The sequence below is a fragment of the Patiria miniata genome, unplaced genomic scaffold (genome assembly GCF_015706575.1).
Source record: "Patiria miniata isolate m_02_andy unplaced genomic scaffold, ASM1570657v1 HiC_scaffold_3, whole genome shotgun sequence".
Taxonomy (NCBI): domain Eukaryota; kingdom Metazoa; phylum Echinodermata; class Asteroidea; order Valvatida; family Asterinidae; genus Patiria; species Patiria miniata.
The window spans coordinates 15,170,547-15,192,517 of record NW_024037069.1 but is presented as its reverse complement, the minus strand read 5'-3'; the positions used below and the strand labels follow the sequence as shown (position 1 = coordinate 15,192,517).

The 21,971-nt window shown below is 42.3% G+C and overlaps 4 protein-coding genes, 1 long non-coding RNA gene and 1 pseudogene across 5 annotated transcripts; 1 reads left to right on the top strand and 5 right to left on the bottom strand.

Annotated features, from left to right (window-relative positions):
• Nucleotides 1-1,089: 1,089 nt before the first annotated feature.
• LOC119736951 (branched-chain-amino-acid aminotransferase-like protein 1) lies at nt 1,090-3,206 on the bottom strand. The gene is made up of 2 exons (XM_038210991.1): nt 2,902-3,206; nt 1,090-2,077 (listed from the first exon to the last, which is right to left on the bottom strand). Exon 2 carries the CDS (start codon nt 2,075-2,077, stop codon nt 1,169-1,171), a length of 909 nt encoding a protein of 302 aa, XP_038066919.1. The 5' UTR covers nt 2,902-3,206; the 3' UTR covers nt 1,090-1,168.
• A 351-nt stretch (nt 3,207-3,557) lies between these two features.
• LOC119736950 (branched-chain-amino-acid aminotransferase-like protein 2) lies at nt 3,558-5,997 on the bottom strand. The gene is made up of 2 exons (XM_038210990.1): nt 5,858-5,997; nt 3,558-5,495 (listed from the first exon to the last, which is right to left on the bottom strand). The coding sequence occupies exon 2, from the start codon at nt 5,493-5,495 to the stop codon at nt 4,587-4,589; it is 909 nt and encodes a 302-aa protein (XP_038066918.1). The 5' UTR covers nt 5,858-5,997; the 3' UTR covers nt 3,558-4,586.
• Nucleotides 5,998-7,520: 1,523 nt separating this feature from the next.
• Nucleotides 7,521-7,726, top strand: LOC119738430. Its single transcript, XR_005272451.1, has 2 exons — nt 7,521-7,615; nt 7,658-7,726. It is a non-coding gene; the product is annotated as an uncharacterized LOC119738430 (long non-coding RNA).
• A 1,351-nt stretch (nt 7,727-9,077) lies between these two features.
• Nucleotides 9,078-10,812, bottom strand: LOC119737090 (annotated as a pseudogene).
• A 2,813-nt stretch (nt 10,813-13,625) lies between these two features.
• On the bottom strand, nt 13,626-15,774 carry LOC119737069 (branched-chain-amino-acid aminotransferase-like protein 2). Its single transcript, XM_038211142.1, has 2 exons — nt 15,631-15,774; nt 13,626-14,854 (listed from the first exon to the last, which is right to left on the bottom strand). Exon 2 carries the CDS (start codon nt 14,852-14,854, stop codon nt 13,952-13,954), a length of 903 nt encoding a protein of 300 aa, XP_038067070.1. The 5' UTR covers nt 15,631-15,774; the 3' UTR covers nt 13,626-13,951.
• A 1,777-nt stretch (nt 15,775-17,551) lies between these two features.
• Nucleotides 17,552-21,971, bottom strand: LOC119738870 (branched-chain-amino-acid aminotransferase-like protein 1). The gene is made up of 2 exons (XM_038213845.1): nt 21,530-21,971; nt 17,552-19,138 (listed from the first exon to the last, which is right to left on the bottom strand). Exon 2 carries the CDS (start codon nt 19,136-19,138, stop codon nt 18,230-18,232), a length of 909 nt encoding a protein of 302 aa, XP_038069773.1. The 5' UTR covers nt 21,530-21,971; the 3' UTR covers nt 17,552-18,229.

The following is a 21,971-nucleotide window of genomic DNA, read 5'->3' as shown; positions in this document are numbered from 1 at the left end:
AGAAGTCGTACGCGTACGCAATGAAGACGTTGTAATATTGTCCAGCGCAGCCTGGGCCCGGCTGTGGTGTATATAAGAACGCTTATTGAAGAGACAGGGTACCACGCATAAGCTAAAATATGGCCCATGAACATGAACACAAAAAAGTCTGGAAATATCGCCGAAAGAAAGTCACAAAATTGGAGCATTTTAACTGTTTATTTCGTTACTTCGTCTCGGTCCATTAACAGCGGTCACCCCACACCCGGTCATTATCACGCAGTGAAGACCGGCTCCTCACACTGTTATTCCCTTATTTTTACCCAAAATGGGCAAAAAATGAGAGAGAAAATGTCACGGTCATAAAGTTAATGTACAATTTGGCCCAATGCGAACAACCAGATTCAGATTCATTTTACTAATCGAATTAGTAAAGTTGACCTTATTGCAAGTTGACAACAGAAAGTTAACATGAACCTCAATTTTTAGATCTGATGCAGATTTCGACGGGGTCCGCCCATACGTCCGACGCCTCATAGGTCCGACGCCTAATAAGTCCGACGCCTCATACGCCCGACGCCACATAGCTCCAACGCCTCATAGCTCCAACGCCTCATAGCTCCGACGCCTCGTACGCTTCGTTTTTCCGACGTCAGACTTATGAGGCGTCAGACCTATAAGGCGGAAGAAATAAATTGTATACGACGCCTGATCGACATAAGTCCGACGCCTGATCGACATTTCGGACTTATGAAGCGTCGGACTTATGTGGCGTCGGATGTATGATACGGCCTCATTTTGACCAGTGGCCTGCGGTATGTGTGTGCAGATGCATGCTGGTGTGCGCTTTGAGCGTCGCGTGTACAGCCTTGATATCGTTTGTCAATGGATGACGTTGAACAACGGGTGATAACCTCTGTCGTCATATATACAAATACAAGAACAAGTATCTCAGAAATATTAAACAAAAAGCTATGTACATTGTACATATCTTAAACATTCAACTATAAGGTCAACAGGGCCCTCGGATACCGTGGGAGGTGGGACGAGCAAATTGGCGGGACAGAACACAAGTCTGACTCTGACACTATTTTTCTCGAACAGCTCATGGCGGCCTCTTTGCCGACAGTTACACGATTGTACAGATAAGAACGACAGCATAAATCCTTAGACCGAGGCTTGAAACACATTATGCTGACAGGTGCTGGGCGTACAATTTCTCGTAGTACGGCATGGATGCGTCTACCAAAGGGAGGATGTCGGGAGAAACAGATGTGCGATCGGGTAAAGCCCCAGGTTTCAGGAAGCACGTACTATCCAGCGCGTTCTGGTAGTAACCCCCGAGCTGGTTCCCTTGTAATAAAAACCGTGGGATGGTCCAGAGCTCAGTGACTGCATTCCCTGCTTCCCAATGTAGTATCTTCTCCTCGAAGGGTAGCCCGATGAGCTTGAAGAGCGCCGACAGGATACCCTTGGGATCTTGGAGAAGGTCATCCGCGTCGATGATGATCGCCTCTTGATCAAACTCCATCTTCACGTACTCGAACAACTCGTGCATCTCTCGGAAGCCATAACCTTTCGGGAACAATATTGTAGGAAAGTCTGTAAGGCTGAATTTATCTGGAGACAAGTTTGTTAAACTCTGGTACAGTCTCTTCCAAGATGAAAGGACCTTGAGAGGATGGCGGATGAGGAACAAATGACGGTAACCCTTCGGGAGGAACTCCATATTATCTGTAATGGTGTAGGCCATGTCTTTACAAAAGATGAACTTCTTTCCGACGTGGGCTTTCTCAAGCTGCTCCTTGACCCATTGGTAATTGCATTCAGATGCATCAATCCCAGCCGATATCCCCGCCACGTCAGATATGTCTTTCACCGCAGCACCCATCGCCTCTTCAAGTTCAGCATTTCGATACTTCTCAAGCTGTCGCACAGGATCAAGAACATACGCATTGATATAGTTTTCGAAGAAAACCTTTGAGTTGTCAACGAAGCTCAGACATTTGGCCAGGACAGTTGAGATGGAGCGAGGAACAGTCCATATCATGAGTCGGACCTGCTGCTCAGACGAGGGAGACTTGTCAGGGTTTGCCATCTGAAAACACAAACAAGTTTTTGCCAGTGCAGTGTTTAAAAGGGGCTTAGTTTCAAGACTGTTCGAACAGGTGGCGTACTGGATTTTTATAAAGGAGCAGCTCATACTTGAACCTATTTTTCAGAGTGAGAGGGATTCTCATTTGAAAAAAATCGTTAGGTTATATCATGTAGTTTTATAAACTTTGGAAAAATCGTCCGAAGAGGCATTGGAGATATAGCATGAATAATTTCGGGTACGAACGAAACGGTTAAAGCGAAACAATCAGATTTTGTTTACCTTTTTCAGATTAAAAACAAATATTTTGTTTGGTACATTTTATTAATAATATCTAGCAGAGAATTTTGGTTTCCGGTTCTATCCAATACCCCTGAACAACCTTCACGACGAAGTGAGCATAAGATACGTTTGACGCAATGGTCGAGTTCGGGCGGTCTGTTCTTGACTCGGATATATTGTTCGTGCAAAACCCTGACGGATAGGTGGTGTGTGATCCTGTTCCGAATGCAGTGCTCGTGGGTCGTGTTCCCGCCGTTCGAGTGCGTATACCGTGTCAAGAACAGACCGCCCAAACTCGGCCAATGCTATCTGTACTATAAACAAGCACTAGACTAATTATGCCTAGATCTATGCCTGTTTAAGAACAGAAAATAATTTGTATGGCTTTTCCGTATTATGATTGTTTTTCATGTTTTTATGATTTTTGCCGATGTGCACTATGAACAAGAACAACGATGATAGAAAATGAAGAAACCAACTGAAGAGGAGTTTGTTACTTTTGAGGCAGATAGTTAGTACCGAAGTGGAAGTAAACATGCTCCTACCTTGATCTCCAAGCCGTTGAATAAGCAAGCTGACTTGGGAATAGACCCGATCAAGTTGAAGCAAGAATAGAAAATGAATACCACACTGTCATGTGAACTTATATATTGTCGTTACTGATAGCTGTTTGGACTCTGGCATTTCGCTCAAGAGCAAACACTACACGAAGCTACAGAACACAAGATGTCAAAACAGATAACCCTTGGACCTTTTTCCCACTAATTTTTACCGTCAGCCACCTACAACCAAACACTACCCATCATTCACAAATGTCTTCGTTTGGGCCAAAAAATAATAAGTCGGTCTCTGGTCAGCGCGCACGTCGATTTTAATCATGAGCGTCAATCTTTTTTTCCCCAAATGTTCCGCGGTAGCTCCAACAGCGCCCTATATTGCCGCACCTCCTCAGTTTTTTTTTTTTACCAAAGAGCACCAAGGAATGGGAAATTGCACCAAGGCAAATGATCGAGAGCACCAAGGCAAATTATGGAGGATACCAATGTACATGTACAAGAGGACACCAACAAAGCAAAAAAACCCACCTTGTCTGTAAAAATCCAAGCTTGAAGCAAAAAAAAAAAAAAAAAAAAAGCCGCGTCCCCGCGTCCATTCCGGAACTTTGGTCTGACCAGAGACCGAATATATATATTTTTTTGGCCTTAGACAACCTATATTTGTACTGAAACGAATCAAAGCTCAGAACGTGACCAAATATTTAATCACGGGTGGTACGATAACAAAGTTCAAGCTATTGACCTCAATCAAGGAGAAAAAAACTGCTTCACCATCATCAGTGACTGTTGCAAAATTCAATGTTTCGATTTGGAACAACAGGCCCTGTACCATGTCGAGCCGTGTCTTTACAATTGACGAACGTGTCCTAAATGACATTGGCGGATAAAAAAGCTTATACAAAAATTGTGTGATTATCAATACTTTTGAATTGTTTCAACACACCTGCTCAACTCCTAAAGTGGAGTTGTATAATTTTCTGACATCTTTCGCACTGTAGTGGAGTCCCCTAACGTGGCGCACTTCGACGTTTCCCTCGACTTTCCCCATGCAAAAAACCTCTTTGTTGGAAAATTCATTCAATTAAATATTGGTACAATTACCTTAATAATGCTTGCTGTTGAACCTTTGTGAACAATTTCAGCGTCATGAAATTTAGTCTTCAGTGTCATGACATTTAGTCTGAAATTCAAAAACGATGGCATCTGGAAATTGGGCACAAATTCGACCGAGTTTTCCCAAACGTGGCGCACCCACTTGAACAAATCCCTGAAAATCCAACGTTAACATTTACGAATTGCGTTAAAGTTGATAAATTCAGGTAAATCGTTGTAATCTCCACTCGCGTACCCAACTACAAGTTTGTTAGAAAATTAGTTTCTTATTTTTGGGCGCATTTAAAAGGGGTTCATTTGTACGCAACAAAATAAAATTGGAAAATCACGGTCCAAAATAGACTTTCTCTGGAACTTTGTAGCAAGTACGTAAACTCAATATTTGTGAACGGGAATGTTTAGATTGATACTAAAATGAATAATATGAAAGAATGGGACCCAACCTAGATGTTTCTTTTGCACGGGTCGCGTTCTAAGTCCTGACCCTAGGTCACTGACCAGATACAAAATTCATCCAATGAGAGTCCAAATAAATTCGAGGTCACACATCGGAAAAGGTCCTATGCTGATAGGCGCTGGGCGTGCATTGTCTCGTAGTACGGCATGGAGGCGTCTACCAAACGGAGGATGTCGGGAGAAACAGATGAGCGATCGGGTAAAGCCCCAGGTTTCAGGAAGCACGTACTATCCAGCGCATTCTGGTAGTAACCCCCGAGATGGTTCCCTTGTAATAACAGCCGTGGGATGGTCCAGAGCTCAGTGACGGCACTCCCTGATTCCCAAGTTAGTATCTTCTCCTCGAAGGGCAGCCCGATGAGATTGAAGAGTGCTGACAGGATACCCTTGGGATCTTGGAGAAGTTCATCCGCGTCGATGATGATCGCCTCTTGACCAAGCTGCTTCTTCACGTACTCGAACAACTCATGCATCTCTCGGAAGCCATAACCTTTCGGGAAAATCCTTGCAGGAAAGTCTGTAAGGCTGAATTCATCTGGAGACATCTTTGCCACTCCCTGGAACAGCTTCTTCCAAGACGAGAAGACCTTGAGAGGATGACGGATCAGGAACAAATGACGGTAACCTTTCGGGAGGAACTCCATCTGGTCTGTCACAGTGAAGGCCATGTCTTTACAGAAGATGAACTTCTTTCCGACGTGGGCTTTCTCAAGTTGCTCCTTGACCCACTGGGCATTGCATTGAGATGCATCAAACCCAGCTGATAACCCTGCAACTTCAGAAATCTCTTTCATCACAGCAACCATCGCCTCTTCGAGTTCAGCATTTTGGTACTTTTCAAGCTGTCTCATGGGGTCAAGAACATAGGCAGTGACATAGTTTTCGAAGAAAACCTTCGAGTTGTCAACGAAGCTCAGACATTTGGCCAGGACAGTTGAGATGGAGCGAGGAACAGTCCATATCATGAGTCGGACCTGCTGCTCAGACGAGGGAGGCTTGTCAGGGTTTGCCATCTGAAAACACACACACAAAAATCACCAGTGTAGTTTGTGCCTAAAAGGGGTTTTAAGGTAAACAGGGGACGTACTGTATGGACCTTTGTAAAATCATCCGAAAAGTAAAAAAAAAAAATCGGAAAAAATAGCATGAACGATTTCGGGTATGAACCTTTTTCATATCAAAACAAACAGTTGTTTGGTAAATTGTATTACTTATAACCTCCAGAACAAAGTAAGCATGATATACGTTTGACGCAATGTTACATTTACTAAACAAGAACAAGCATGATATAAAATGAGGACACCAACTCAAAAGGATTCCATTATCCTTTTGAGGCAGACAGTTTGTACCGAAGTGGAAGCAAACATTTTCCTACCTTGATCTCCGAGCCGTTGAATAAGCAAGCTGACTTGAGAATGGACTCGATATGAAGCAAGATATAGAAATGAATATCACACCGTCATGTGAATTTGGATACTGTATAGCTTTTAGGACTTTGGCATGTCGTTCAAAGGCAAAAACAACACGAAGCTACAGAACACAATATGTCAAAACAGATAACCCTGAGACCTATTCCACTTTGACCGTCAACCACCGTAGAAAACCAAACACTTCGCATGGTTTAGACAATCTGATTGTACCGAAACGATACCTTCACTAAACGTGATCAGATAATATCACAGTTGGTAGGATGACAAAGCACAAACTAATTATTATGGAAAAAAACTGCTTTCACCATCATCAGCGACTGTTGCAAAATTCAATTTTTGATTTGGAATAATAGGCCCTGTACCATGTCGAGCCGTGTCTTTACAATTTGCTGACGTGTCCTCAATGACTTTTGCTGATAAAAAGCTAATACAAAAAAGTGTGTGATTATCAAGACTTGTGCATTGATTGCAGCACATCTGTTTAACTCCTAAGGCCAAAAAAAAAAGTCTCCGGTTTCTGGTATGCGCGCGCGTCGCCGTAGCCATGCGCGTCGGCAAAATGAAAAAGTTTTTTTCAAGGAAAGATGATGTCTCAAAACCGCCAAACTCACTGGCTTGACTGAAATCATGCTGCTGCACAATTTTAACGTGTTTTTAGATTGGGTTATGGTCGAGAATAAGCTTTATGTGGCCTCTCTGGACTCCCATATATTTGCACTAAGTTTAGTCGGGCACCATTTGCAGTCATCAGCCGACATTTGAAGCAAAAAAAAATCAGGTAAAAGAAAAAAAAAAGCCGCGTCGCCGCACCACTTTTTGGGCAAGCTCCATACCAGAAACCGGAGACTTTTTTTTTGCCTTAGAAGAAAAACGAAGGACGCTCACAGGGGGAACGGAATGATAGAAACGCATCAAAGGGAACGAAACGAACTCCAGTGATGTGCACTGAATGAGACACAATAGCATGAATCTGGCAAAGGGACAGAGACAGTGAGCATACAGGATGGATATTTATTCAGATTAATTGGTAAAAACACCTATCTCCCAAAAATACAACTATCCAATTAAAAGTAGTATACCAAATTTGATTAAAAACCGTCCAACAGAGTAAAAATACATTAACAACAATAATTCCCTTAATTACAATAATTCCCTGAATAATATGACAAATCTGTGCGACAATTACATGTAGTCGTGTATATTATAATTATTTTGAGTTGCATTATAACAGTGTGTTAATTATCTCAAATTTCTGAAAGATTAACGAAATACAAAGTCAATTGCAAGACTGAGTAGGAAAATATATACTAGAAAAACTGCATATTAGTTATATTTCTACAGAAATTCTATTAATAGAGGATAGTCGTTGTGTTTTCCAAGCTTTTGATAGCATTTTTGAATACAACCGTTGAATGTCAATGAATCGAAAAATAAAAGTTTTGAATTTATGGGACGGAGCAGCGTTTTGTGCATTTTTACTTTGACGTAGGCCATGATGACATTTCATGCCAGATTGACTTATTCCTTAAACTTGAGCAGCCTTCGTATTTCTTAGACCTCATGGGTAGACTTTATGCGTATAGCGGCCATCTTATAGAGCATCCTTCGTTATTTTAATTCAGTAACAATGAGTGCTTAAAAGGTTTATTTCTGGTATGTCACAGCAAGACAAATGTATTGCCTTGATGACTGCTACCTATAAGGTCCATATGCGCCTCTTTTGAAAAATTGTGGGCAAGAGAGAGCGCTTTTTTCAGTGGGTGACCTCTCTTGTGTATTCACCCCGCAAATGTATTATATTATGTTATTCATTTTTTAAAAATTATTTCATTGAAAATAAAACATGACAAAAAATAAAAAGCCCCGCTTCCTCCTTTTTTTTCAAACACCCGGACGAAAAATATGTTTTTTTTTTTTATTCGGCCTAAGGAGCCAGCCGACAGTTTGCTTGTATGAGGCTTCATCCTAAGGCCAAAAAAAAGTCTCCGGTTTCTGGTATGCGCGCGCGTCGCCGTTGCCGTGCACGTCAATGAAAGATGATGTCTCAAAACCGCCAAACTCACTGGTTTGACTGGAATCATGCTGCTGCACAATTTTTTAGTGTTTTTAGATTGGGTTTTGGTCGAGAATAAGCTTTATGTGGCCTCTCTGGACTCCCATATATTTGCACTAAGTTTAGTCGGGCACCATTTGCAGTCATCAGCCGACATTGGAAGCAAAAAAAATCAGGTAAATAAAAAAAAACGCGTCGCTGCACCACTTTTAGGGCAAGCTCCATACCAGAAACTGGAGACTTTTTTGGGGGGGGGGGGGGGCGTAAAGTGGAAGTGTATAGTTTCTGACATCTTTGGCACTATCATTCGTGTAAGGTCACATCTCATGCACTGGTGGGATTTAAGTGTACAAATGAATTAGTTCATCGAAGCACTGTGAAATTCCTTTACACGACCCTTAAATTTGATCAAAGGGTCGGTTACCTTTTCTCACAATATCTAACTTGATATTATACGTATAATATAGTGCAGCAAGATTAAATGTAATACAATAATGTCCATACCTCGGTGCTTTTATACGCTTGTTTTCAGGTTAGCTTAGCTTCTTCAAAGCTACGGTTTTAATAAAGTTGGAATAAATGCGCACAATTAATAAATAAAAGTTTTTGAAAACATAAAATGGATCAAAATCCAGATTTGGAAGTTTGCAATTTGCGAATCTCTTCCTTGCAGTGATACTTTTCCATTGCATTTCTTTTTGACACAAATATCGAAACTACAAGGGTGCACGCCTGTAAATAGGCCAAACATCCGTCCGCCGAACTCATGAATAAAAGTTATACCCTCAAAATATTCTATATTAGAGAGTTTTGAGGGCCATTAAAATTGGGGAATTGAAGAGATATGGTAATGAACCTCTGGCCCGGACTTGGGGCTTCCAATTCTGAGCATTTTGGATGCTATTGGGCTCGAAAGTGGCGCTATTTTGCCATGTTGTGAAGGGATCGCTTTTCAAGGTGGCTACTTTTCCGCTTTGGGGAAACTATGGGGTCGTCTTCTTTGGGTGAGAATATCTCAAAAAGTCAATGGTCAACCCGCCAAAAATGAAAAGAAAATGAAAGATGACACATTGATCATCATTTTTCTGTGCAGCTTGAATACCTGTGAGAGTTTTGAGTATTTGTAAGAATTTTGAAGTATGCGCATTAAGCACTAGTGTCTATGGGATTTTTTTTTGCAGGTTTGCACCCACAAGACACACGGGCAGACAAACGTGTCTGCTGCCACCAATAGTTTAAAACTGTAAATTCATGGTCTAATAGTTGAACACAATAAAATGCGCGGAGCAAACGCCTAAAATACTACGGTCACACTGATTGGACGTCTGTATCCTTGCAGCGAAAACAGTTCTCGGTAACACAAACGCAATACTCAAACGTGTGTACTGTATAGTAGGGTGCGCCAGATAATTTGCTTGAATTGCCTACCTAGGTTGCTAAAAAAAGAGAGAATATTCACGCCTGAGTGGGTTTGCGACTTAGGCCATGTCGTGAATATTGGCGTCAATATTGGCGCAAATATTTATGTGCGATGTCCCTTTAAAGCCATACTAAGGTCACTCAGTCCTGGGATTACTTCTTTGGGTTTTATGTTGACGCACTTGGAGTTGAAATGGCCTGTTGACCAAAAAAAAAAAACCCTTTAATTTTGGGCAGAATTCAGCTAAGTTTGACCATGTCTGTCACTGGATTTCCGTCAGTATAAAATGCAAAGTTTATGAGTTTGAACAAGAGTGATATATAGCCTCTGTCATCACAAACCCATAGACCGATCTCTCAATACAGTGGAAAGGTCTTATGGTAATAGGCGCTGGGCGTGCATTGCCTCGTAGTACGGCATGGAGGCGTCTACCAAACGGAGGATGTCGGGAGAAAGAGATGAGCGATCGGGTAAAGCCCCAGGTTTCAGGAAGCACGTACTATCCAGTGCGTTCTGGTAGTAACCCCCCAGTTGGTTCCCTTGTAAGAATTGCTTTGGGATGGTCCAGAGCTCAGTGACTGCACTCCCTGCTTCCCAATTCAGTATCTTCTTCTCGAAGGGTAGCCCGATGAGCTTGAAGAGCGCCGACAGGATACCCTTGGGATCTTGGAGAAGTTCATCCGCGTCGATGATGATCACCTCTTGACCAAGCTTCTTCTTCACGTACTCGAACAACTCGTGTATCTCTCGGAATCCATAACCTTTCGGGAAAATCCTTGTTGGAAAGTCTGTAAGGCTGAATTCATCTGGAGACATCTTTGCCACTCCCTGGAACAGCTTCTTCCAAGACGGGAAGACCTTGAGAGGATGACGGATCAGGAACACGTGCCGGTAGCCCTTTGGGAGGAACTCCATCTGATCTGACATGGCGTAGGCCATGTCTTTACTGAAGATGAACTTCTTTCCGACGTGGGCTTTCTCAAGTTGCTCCTTGACCCACTTGGCATTGCATTGAGATGCATCAAACCCAGCTGATAACCCTGCAACCTCAGAAATCTCTTTCATCACAGCAACCATCATTTGGCCAGGACAGTTGAGGTGGAGCGAGGAACAGTCCATATCATGAGTCGGACCTGCTGTTCAGACGAGGGAGACTTGTCAGGGTTTGCCATCTGAAAACTCACACACACAAATCACCAGTGTAGTTTGTGGTTAAAAGGGGTTTTTAAGGTAAACAGGGCACGTACTGTATGGACCTATGTAAAATCATCCGAAAAGTAAAAAAAAAAACATCGGAGAAAATAGCATGAACAATTTCGGGTATGAACCTTTTTTTTTCATATCAAAACAAACAGTTGTTTGGTAAATTTTATAACTTGTAACCTCCAGAACAAAGTAAGCATGATATACGTTTGACGCAATGTTACATTTACTAAACAAGAACAAGCATGATATAAAATGAGGACACCGACTCAAAAGGATTCCATTATCCTTTTGAGGCAGACAGTTTGTACCGAGGTGGAAGCAAACATTTTCCTACCTTGATCTCCGAGCCGTTGAATAAGCAAGCTGACTTGACAATGGACTCGATATGAAGCAAGACATAGAAATGAGTATCACACCGTCATGTGAATTTGGATACTGTGTAGCTTTTAGGACTTTGGCATGTCGTTCAAAAGCAAAAACAACACGAAGCTACAGAACACAAGATGTCAAAACAGATAACCCTGAGACCTATTCCACTTTGACCGTCAACCACCGTAGAAAACCAAACACTACGCATGATTTAGACAATCTGATTGTACCGAAACGATATCTTCACTGAACGTGATCAGATAATATCACGGATGGTATGATGACAAAGCGCAAACTAATTATCATGGAAAAAACTGCTTTCACCATCATCAGCGACTGTTGCAAAATTCAATTTTTGATTTGGAATAATAGGCCCTGTAGGCCTACCATGTCGAGCAGTGTCTTTACAATTTGCTGACGTGTCCTAAATGACTATTGCTGATAAAAAGCTAATACAAAAAATTGTGTGATTATCAAGACTTGTGAATTGATTGCAGCACATCTGTTTAACTCCTAAGGCCAAAAAAAAAAGTCTCCGGTTTCTGGTATGCGCGCGCGTCGCCGTTGCCGGCCATGCGCATCGGCAAAATGAAAACGATTTTTTTTTCAATGAAAGACGATATCTCAAAACCGCCAAACTCACTGGTTTGACTGGAATCATGCTGCTGCACAATTTTAAGGTGTTTTTAGATTGGGTTATGGTCGAGAATAAGCTTTATATGTGGCCTCTCTGGACTCCCATATATTTGCAATAAGTTTAGTCGGGCACCATTTGCAGTCATCAGCCGACATTTGAAGCAAAAAAATCAGGAAAAAAAAAAAAAAAAAGCCGCGTAGCCGCACCACTTTTTGGGCAAGCTCCATACCAGAAACCGGAGACTTTTTTTTTTGTGGCCTTAGAAGACAAACGAAGGACGCTCACAGGGGGAACGGAATGATAGAAACGCGTTAAAGGGAATGAAACGAACTCCAGTGATGTGCACTGAATGAGACACAATAGCATGAATCTGGCAAAGGGACAGAGACAATGAGCATACAGGATGGAATAATACTTTATTTATTCAGATTAATTGGTAAAAACACCTGTGTCCCAAAAATACAAGTATCCAATTAAAAGTAGTATGCCAAATTTGATTAAAAACCGTCCAACAGAGTAAAAATACATTATCAACAATAATTCCCTTAATTACAATAATTCCCTGAATAATATGACAAATCTGTGCGACAATTACATGTAGTCGTGTATATTATAATTATTTTGAGTTGCATTATAACAGTGTGTTTATTATCTCAAAGTTCTGAAAGATTAACGAAATACAAAGTCAATTGCAAGACTGAGTAGGAAAATATATACTAGAAAAACTGCATAGTTATATTTCTACAGAAATTCTATTGATAGAGGATAGTCGTTGTGTTTTCCAAGCTTTTGAAAGCATTTTTGAATACAACCGTTGAATGTCAATGAATCGAAAAATAAAAGTTTTGAATTTATGGGACGGAGCAGCGTTTTGTGCATTTTCACTTTGGCGTAGGCCATGATGACATTTCATGCCAGATTGACTTATTCCTTAAACTTGAGCAGCCTTCGTATTTCTTAGACCTCATGGGTAGACTTTATGCGTATAGCGGCCATCTTATAGGGCATCCTTCGTTATTTTAATTCAGTAACAATGAGTGCTTAAAAGGTTTATTTCTGGTATGTCACAGCAAGACAAATGTATTGCCTTGATAACTGCTACCTTTAAGGTCCATATACGCCTCTTTTGAAATATTGTGGGCAAGAGAGAGCGCCTTTTTCTCAGTGGGTGACTTCTCTTGTATATTCACCCCGCAAATGTAATATATTATGTTATTCATTTTTTAAAAATTATTTCATCGAAAATAAAACATGACAAAAAATAAAAAGCCCCGCTTCCTCCTTTTTTTCCAAACACCCGGACGAGAAACATGTTTTTTTTATTCGGCCTAAGGAGCGAGCCGACAGGTTGCTTGTATGAGGCTGCATCCTAAGGCCAAAAAAAAAAGTCTCCGGTTTCTGGTATGCGCGCGCGTCGCCGTTGCCATGCGCGTCGGCAAAATTAAAACTAGGGGTCGTCTTCTCAGTTTGGGTGAGAATATCTCAAAAAGTCAATGGTCATTCCGCCAAAAATGAAAAGAAAATGAAAGATGACACATTGATCATCATTTTTCTGAGCAGCTGAAATACTTGTGAGAGTTTTGAGTATTTGTAAGAATTTATAAGTATGCGCATTTAGCACAAGTGTCTATGGGATTTTTTTGCAGGTTTGCACCCACAAGACACACGGGCAGACAAACGTGTCTGCTGCCACCAATAGTTTAAAACTGTAAATTCATGGTCTAATAATTGAACACAATAAAATGCGCGGAGCAAACGCCTAAAATACTACGGTCACACTGATTGGACGTCTGTATCCTTGCACAAACACAAACGCAATACTCAAACGTGTGTACTGTATAGTAGGGTGCGCCAGATTATTTGCTTGAAATGCCTACCTAGGTTGCTAAAAAAAGAGAGAATATTCACGTCTGAGTGGGTTTGCGACTTAGGCCATGCCGTGAATATTGGCGTCAATATTGGCGTCAATATTTGCGACTTGGGTCCATGTCGTGAATATTGGCGTCAATATTGGCGCAAATATTTGCGACATGGAGGCCATGTCGTGAATATTGGCATCAATATTGGCGTCAATATTTATGTGCGATGTCCCTTTAAAGCCATACAAAGGTCACTCAGTCCTGGGATTACTTCTCTGGGTTTTATGTTGACGCACTTGGAGTTGAAATGGCCTGTTGACCAAAAAAAAAAACCCTTTAATTTTGGGCAGAATTCAGCTAAGTTTGACCATGTCTGTCACTGGATTTCCGTCAGTATAAAATGCAAAGTTTATGAGTTTGAACAAGAGTGATACATGTATATAGCCTCTGTCATCACAAACCCATAGACCGATCTCTCAATACAGTGGAAAGGTCTTATGGTAATAGGCGCTGGGCGTGCATTGCCTCGTAGTACGGCATGGAGGCGTCTACCAAACGGAGGATGTCGGGAGAAAGAGATGAGCGCTCGGGTAAAGCCCCAGGTTTCAGGAAGCACGTACTATCCAGTGCGTTCTGGTAGTAACCCCCCAGTTGGTTCCCTTGTAAGAATTGCTTTGGGATGGTCCAGAGCTCAGTGACTGCACTCCCTGCTTCCCAATTCAGTATCTTCTTCTCGAAGGGTAGCCCGATGAGCTTGAAGAGCGCCGACAGGATACCCTTGGGATCTTGGAGAAGTTCATCCGCGTCGATGATGATCACCTCTTGACCAAGCTTCTTCTTCACGTACTCGAACAACTCGTGTATCTCTCGGAATCCATAACCTTTCGGGAAAATCCTTGTTGGAAAGTCTGTAAGGCTGAATTCACCTGGAGACACCTTTGCCATTCCCTGGAACAGCTTCTTCCAAGACGGGAAGACCTTGAGAGGATGACGGATCAGGAACACGTGCCGGTAGCCCTTTGGGAGGAACTCCATCTGATCTGACATGGCGTAGGCCATGTCTTTACAGAAGATGAACTTCTTTCCGACGTGGGCTTTCTCAAGCTGCTCCTTGACCCATTGGTAGTTGCATTCAGATATATCAAACCCAGCCGATATCTCCGCTGCCTCAGAAAAGGCTTTCTCCACAGCACCCATCGCCCTTTCGAGTACGGCATTTTCATACTCGTCAGGTCCTAGAGCGGGATCAAGAACATAAGCACTGACATAGTTTTCGAAGAAAACTTTTGAGTTGTCAACAAAGCTCAGGCATTTGGCCAGGACAGTTGAGATGGAGCGAGGAACAGTCCATATCATGAGTCGGACCTGCTGCTCAGACGTATGGTTATTGTTTTCCATCTGCAAGTAAAAAAGAAGAAGACTTTTAAGACAAGCGAGAGTGGGATGGTTATTGGACCATTGTAAGCAAATTAGGTGTCGGACCCTTAGGCCAAAAAAATAGTCTCCGGTTTCTGGTATGGAGCTTGCCCAAAAAGTGGTGCGGCGACGCGGATTTTTTTTTTTTTTACCTGATTTTTTTTGCTTCAAATGTCGGCTGATGACTGCAAATGGTGCCCGACTAAACTTAGTGCAAATGTATGGGAGTCCAGAGAGGCCACATAAAGCTTATTTTCGACCATAACCCAATCTAAAAACACCTTAAAATTGTGCAGCAGCAGGATTCCAGTCAAACCAGTGAGTTTGGCGGTTTTGAGACATCATCTTTCATTGAAAAAAACCCTTTTTCATTTTGCCGAAGCGCATGGCTACGGCGACGCGCGCGCATACCAGAAACCGGAGACTTTTTTGGGGCCTTAAGTAAGGGGTTTTCTCATTTAAGTTTGCTTCAATACACACACACAGCCACAAGGATACAAAAGAAAGAGTGAACTGAGAGAGAACAAATAGAAATAAGAGGTGAACATTTTATTTGGAAATAATCAAATTTTTGAGAAACCATTCTTCGGGAAGCGAGGAAAACTTCCAAAAATTTTACGCAGTATTCTTGTTTGTGAAAGATATACAACTGCGTTTGACGCAATGTTTATCTGTCTTAGAAAGCATTCCAGTGACAAAATAATGTGTTCTAGCTTTCAAATTACATAAAGGAAGTATTGACGTAAACATTTTCTTACCTTATTCACAAAGCCGTCGAGTATCCAAGCTCAGTTGGCAAATCAGCCCACTTGAGGTCTGTCAGTCACCGCGAACTAATCTATTTTAATGTGAACACTGCTCTGGCCATTGACACAACTGTTTCACAACACAAAATGTTAATACCTTTTCCATTTACAAAATGTATGATCAAACCGATCATCTATCAAACAGAAATCTTCAAAGATTGTGAACAAATATTGAATCTTTGAAGGAACGATAACAAGGCGATTGGCCTTTGAACCCAATAGACCATTATCATGTTGTAGCCATTTGATTTTTTCCCATTCAAATCCATGTAGGCTGGAGGGAAAACAGTCTGGTTCCTTTTTGCACAAAATACATTATCATTCAGTACTGTTATTAGATACAGGGAACATGACTTAAATGGTGGAAGCATGATATAGGTCTATAATCGGTAGTTTATCATCATTAAGCCTATTAACTTTTGCAAACTCATCATTCGATTTGGGATAAAGTTGGTCCGACCATTTTGTTAAGCCGTATCTTGCGTATCTTTGCGTACATGTTCTCAATGGCGTCTGAGTAATATGGGGCGGGATTAAGTGTTCCGTAGGCCCTATAGGCACCAGTGTTCAGTAGGACCTATGGGGGAGGGGGTAGGGGGATGGGGGTATAGACCCCATGCACTTTTCCATGGGGTGGGGGCTCCCACTCTTGGCAGGTTTCAGAATAGTGTGGACCTACTCTATTACAGGTCCTATATCTGGGTAATCAGACGTTCTCTATTCTACTATCTCTGGAAATAACAGGATCAAAATAGGACAAGATAAGTTTGCTGTAGCACCATGTGAATAAATATCTTTGTGAGTATGTGTGGTTCTGAAAAGAACCGGAGGGACTCAACGTTTCGAATAGTATGCTCTGCCTGTCGTCAAAATAATAATCATGATCACGAGAAACAGTTTTGGGTGGAGGGGGAGTGGGTAGTGTGTAACATTCACCGAAAAGGAGAACATAGAAAATGGCGCCCCCTATCTACGAATGAGGGCCAGGGCACAGAAAATAAACAGAAAAGGACGCCCTATCAACGAATGAGGCCCCCCCCCGTTTCCCCCCCCCCCCGATTTTGCCACGGGCGGCCGGCTGGCTGGCACTAGCAGTGCTTGCCCTCTCCCCCTACTTTCAGAGCAGTTCCGCCGCTGCTGACCCATATCAAAGTGCCGCCGGTCCACATAACAAATATCACGCAAAAGGACTTGTCACATGGTCCCCATAACCATTTGCGCACCCGGGGGGGGGGGGGGCCCTCAGGGGTCTTGCCCCCCCCCCAAAGAGGTTGCCATGTTGTTGCCTTTTTTTGAGTCAATTTCTTTTTGTCCCACAATTTGACCGTGGTGATAATGGCCTATTTTTGAGTAGTATAATAGGTGTGTAGGTGGCGCCACCAACGACAAAATAGTCCCCCCCCAAAAAAAAAACACCCCAATTTTTTTCGGCGGCCAAAAAAGTTGGGCAACATTTTATGAAAAATTCAAATTTCTAAAATAATAATTGTGAGCCCCGACCCCAAAGCCAAATCCCGGGTGCGCCACTGCCCATACTAACGGAACAACCTAACAAGACTATGAAGTTTCGTCAGGCTCCTAAAAATGTTCGTGGGCCCCGAATTGTTCGTAGGCCGTGGCCGTAAAGGCACAGTGCCTCGGTCCTCATCCGGCCCGAGGAGGGTTCGCTTTGAAGTAATAATCAGTCAGGCAGTATAATTACGATATCAATTCACTACTAAGGCGCACTTTTGAGAGAATGCGCCCAAACGTGGTCTCGAAACTTGTCTGTAGTGGTCGGCCCTGCTAGTCGGGAGGGGGGGGGGGGAGATCCGTCCAAGGAGGATGGGGGGCTCACTCAATCAACACGGCAATCATTGGACTTCGGACACCCTTCCTGATTTGCTCTTAAAACAATGATTAAGTTTATTAGACGATCAAGTCCAGGCAAATCACATAGAACAAGGAAACCACAAAACCCCCGACGTCTTAAAGTTTGCCCCAAAGTACCAGAAAGATCAGATAGCTAGGCTGGCGCTATTTCACAAGGAGCCGACACAGCAAATAAGCCACGCTTCGGAGCTGCAGGAGTCAAGCATGGGAACTATCCGAAAACGTGCAAGACTTTGCAAGTGCAATGAATACAAAATAATAATGTATACAATGTAAGCCACTTCCGGCTGACGGGTGTGTTGTCGAAAGAAAAGAAGTTTTCTGATGTAATGGAGAAGGTCATCCGCTCAGCTGATGATATCGCGTCTTGGAACAGAACTTTGGTCCTCAAAAATATAGAGCAAATCTTTTCTAGCACTATATAGATCACTTTTGAGTCCCCATGCACGTTTAGTTTCACGTTTAGTTTCATATGAAACATGCGTTATTTTCCGCCCGACATTAAAATTAGGTGTATCTTTTTTTGTGCGTTGTGGGCGAAACTGCAGACCAAAATTAAAGTGTATAAAAGCTTTATCCGTTTATATGTTGAATTTAAAAAAATCGCATTGAAAATGCGCTCGAAGAAAAAAGAAAACATGTTGAAGAGCATGGATAGAGCAAAAATGTCGGGAAAGTTTTATGCTGACAATCGCTGGGCGTACATTTTCTCGTACAGCGGCATGGAGGCGTCTACCACACGGAGGATGTCGGGAGAAACAGATGAGCGATCGGGTAAAGCCCCAGGTTTCAGGAAGCACGTACTATCCAGTGCATTCTTGTAGAAACCTCCAAGCTGGTCTCCTCTTAATAACAGCCGTGGGATGGTCCAGCGCTCAGTAACTGCATTCCCTGCTTCCCAGTGTAGTATCTTCTCCTCGAAGGGCAGCCCGATGAGCTTGAAGAGCGCCGACAGGATACCCTTGGGATCTTGGAGAAGGTCATCCGCGTCGATGATGATCGCCTCTTGCCCAAGCTCCTTCGTCACGTACTCGAACAACTCGTGTATCTCTCGGAAGCCATGACCTTTCGTGAAAATTCTCGTAGGAAAGTCTGTAAGGCTGAATTCATCCGGAGGCAGCTTTGCCATTCTCTGGAGCATCTTCTTCCAAGATGGGAAGACCTTGAGAGGATGACGGATGAGGAACAAATGACGGTAACCCTTCGGGAGGAACTCCATCTGATCTGATATGGCGTACGCCATGTCTTTACAGAAGATGAACTTCTTTTCGACGTGGGCTTTCTCGAGCTGCTCCTTGACCCATTGGTAGTTGCATTCAGATGCCTCAAACCCAGCCGATATCCCCGCCACTTCAGATGCGTTTTTAAAAGCAGCACCCATCGCCTCTTCGAGTTCAGCATTTTGGTATTTGCCAAGCTGTCGCGTGGGGTCAAGAAGTGAGGCAGCGACATAGTTTTCGAAGAAAACTTTTGAGTTGTCGACGCAGCTCAGACATTTGGCCAGGACAGTTGAGGTGGAGCGAGGAACAGTCCATATCATGAGTCGGACCTGCTGCTCAGACGAGGGAGGCTTGTCAAGGTTTGCCATCTGAAAAAATAAACCAACAAATATTTTTCTTGTACCAGTAAGCCTATACAGTGCATTTTAAAAATGCTTTTGGGACGCACTGGACCTTTGTAAAGGAGTAATTCATGTTTCGTATCTCATTTTTTGAAGTGAGAGAAATTATCATTTAAAATGTGCAGCATGCCAAAAAAAAAAAAATCATTATATCATTTGGTTTTAAAAACTTTTGAAAAATCAAACGAAAAAGTATCGGAGAAATAGCATGAGCAGTTGCAGGGTTGGAGGGTTTCGGCGAAACACTCAGTTTTTGTTAATCTGTTCATCATGAGATAAAAAAAAATCATGAGATAAGAAAAATCGCAAATTCTTGGGAAGTGTTAATCTAGACGGTTTTTTTTTACTAATAAACAGAGGTTTTCGGTTGCTGGTTCTAGCACACTGTAAGCAAAACCTGTAAAAAACATTGTCCGTTTTCCTTACTTTTTACGGCTTATTATAGTTGTTGCTCGAACCATCCACCCTCCCCCCCCCCCCCAAATAAAAATCCGTGCTACGTAAATGTCCCGTAAAATTTGGTGCCCTGACGCATGCTGGGATTCACAGTGCTTTTGTAAGGCCAAAAAAAAAAGTCGGTCTCTGGTCAGACCACAGTTCCGGAATTGATGTGGCGACGCGGTTTGTTTTTTGGTTTTTTTTTTAAAGCTTGGATTGTACAGACAAGGTGGGTTCTATTTTTTGCTTTTTTGTGTTCTCATATACATTGGTGTCCTCCATAATTTGCCTTTGTGCCCTCCATCATTTGCTTTGGTGCAATTTCCCCATTCCTTGGTACAAAAATTTGAGGAGGTGCGGCAATAGAGGGCGCTGGACGGTAGCTACCGCGGACAATTTGAAGAAAGGTTGACGCACATGATTAAAATCGACACGCGCGCTGACCAGAGACCGACAATTTTCTCTTTGGCCTAAACCATCTTTAAAAAAAGAAGAAAAAGCTGTGATTCGTTTACAATGTACAAACATAATGCCGTATGATGCATATATTATGCATGCATAGCGCGCCCCAAATACCCGCAACTTTATTTTTATAAAAATGGCGGCGGAAACACGTACCGCCATTATTTTTATACCATTTTAACGCTTGCAGTATCTTAAATTACTCCTGCCGTGCACGGCGAGTATTGGTTTGATAATCATGTAGTATTCGTTTTCAAATAAAGGCATGTCGAAAACAAATACACTGATTACAAGGGAAATCAATGATGTGTGGTACATCAGATGCGAACTCGAGCCAACAAGTTGATGAAATAAGGAAAAAAACAGTTAATTTATATTGAAAACCACATTGGACGTGAAACAAAGAACAATATTGTGAATTAATTTAAGGTGTGGCCTACGTGTATCGAAAAGAAAAATAAGGCAACGAGATCGTCACATCATGAACATGATGAAGTATTTCCACATTACAAAAAAAATGACGGTGATTGATTTTCCTTGAAATCGGTTGAGTTTGTTTTTGACATGCCTTTGCTTGAACACAAATTATTTCGAAACCCTTTTGAAAATCAAACCAATACTTACCAGGGATAAAGTTAGGATTCCAAGCTTTAAAATGATATAAAACTAATGGCAGTACGTGCTTCCACAGCGACGCTATAGAGCATCGCATGAAAATGTTGCGGGTATTTGGGGACGCGCTGTACAAATCTGATCGTAATGCTGTTAAAGCTGTAATGATTCGATATTGCCATAATATAAGGAAAGGACATTGCATATAATAATATTTGGAGAGCCATGCAGCTAATCATGCGGTGTTGACCAGCAATAGGTCGACCCCTTTCTGTGGGCTCAGTAAAAAAGTTGTAAATGAAACTTAAATAACAACTTGCAGATGCAAGTAACGTTGCAACTTAAAGATAATTTCACACAATTTTTTGTACGATATGAAAACCATCATGTGTGTAAAGACAAGCTGCAAAAAGTAAGCATGCCCCACTCACAGCTGCCCTAGGAACCTATCCCCCTTCCCCGCCATATCCTGCACCCACCCGGCCCCGACCGCACCCCACTTTGTATCCCTTTACTTTACGGCAAGTTACCGTTGAATTTACGGGAAATCCGTGTTGAAATTACGGTCACCGTCATTTTTAGGAAACCAGTTGCTGACCGTAATTTTAAGTTTTTTGTTGGCAACCTGGCCGTTTGACAGTGAATTTAATTACCGACAAATTACGGACAACTTTTCTGTACAGTGTACCCGGCCTTCACCGAAAGCTCCCAAACAACCTTCCCGACAAAGTGAGCACAATGTAGGGGGCCTACTGACGGATAGAAAATGAGGAAACCAACTCAAGAGGACGTTGGTACTTTTGAGGCAGAAAGTGTGTACCAAAGTTAAAATAATCCTTTTCCTACCTTGATCTCCGAAGCAAGCTGCGTCGGTAATAGACTCGATTTGAAGCAGGAATTAAAATGAATATCACACGGTTATGTGAACTTATCTATTGCAGTTACTACTTGTACTCTAGCATTTCGTTCAAGAGCAAAAACAACCCAAAGCTAAAGAACACAAGATGTCAAAACCGACAACCAGTTTCCCACTTCGGACCGTCAGCCACCTCAGGCAACCAAACATACACTACGTATCATTCACAGATGTCAGCGTTTTATACGCAACCCGAGTTTTACTCAACGAAATCTGCACAGAACGTGACCAGACATTTATTCACAGTAGTACCACGACAAAGCGTCAAGCTATTGAACCAAATAAATGGGGAAAACTGCTTCATGCGGTGACCTCTGACTGCGTGAAATGCATTGATCGATTTAGCCTTTGCCAATGCTGGTTAGAGTCCAA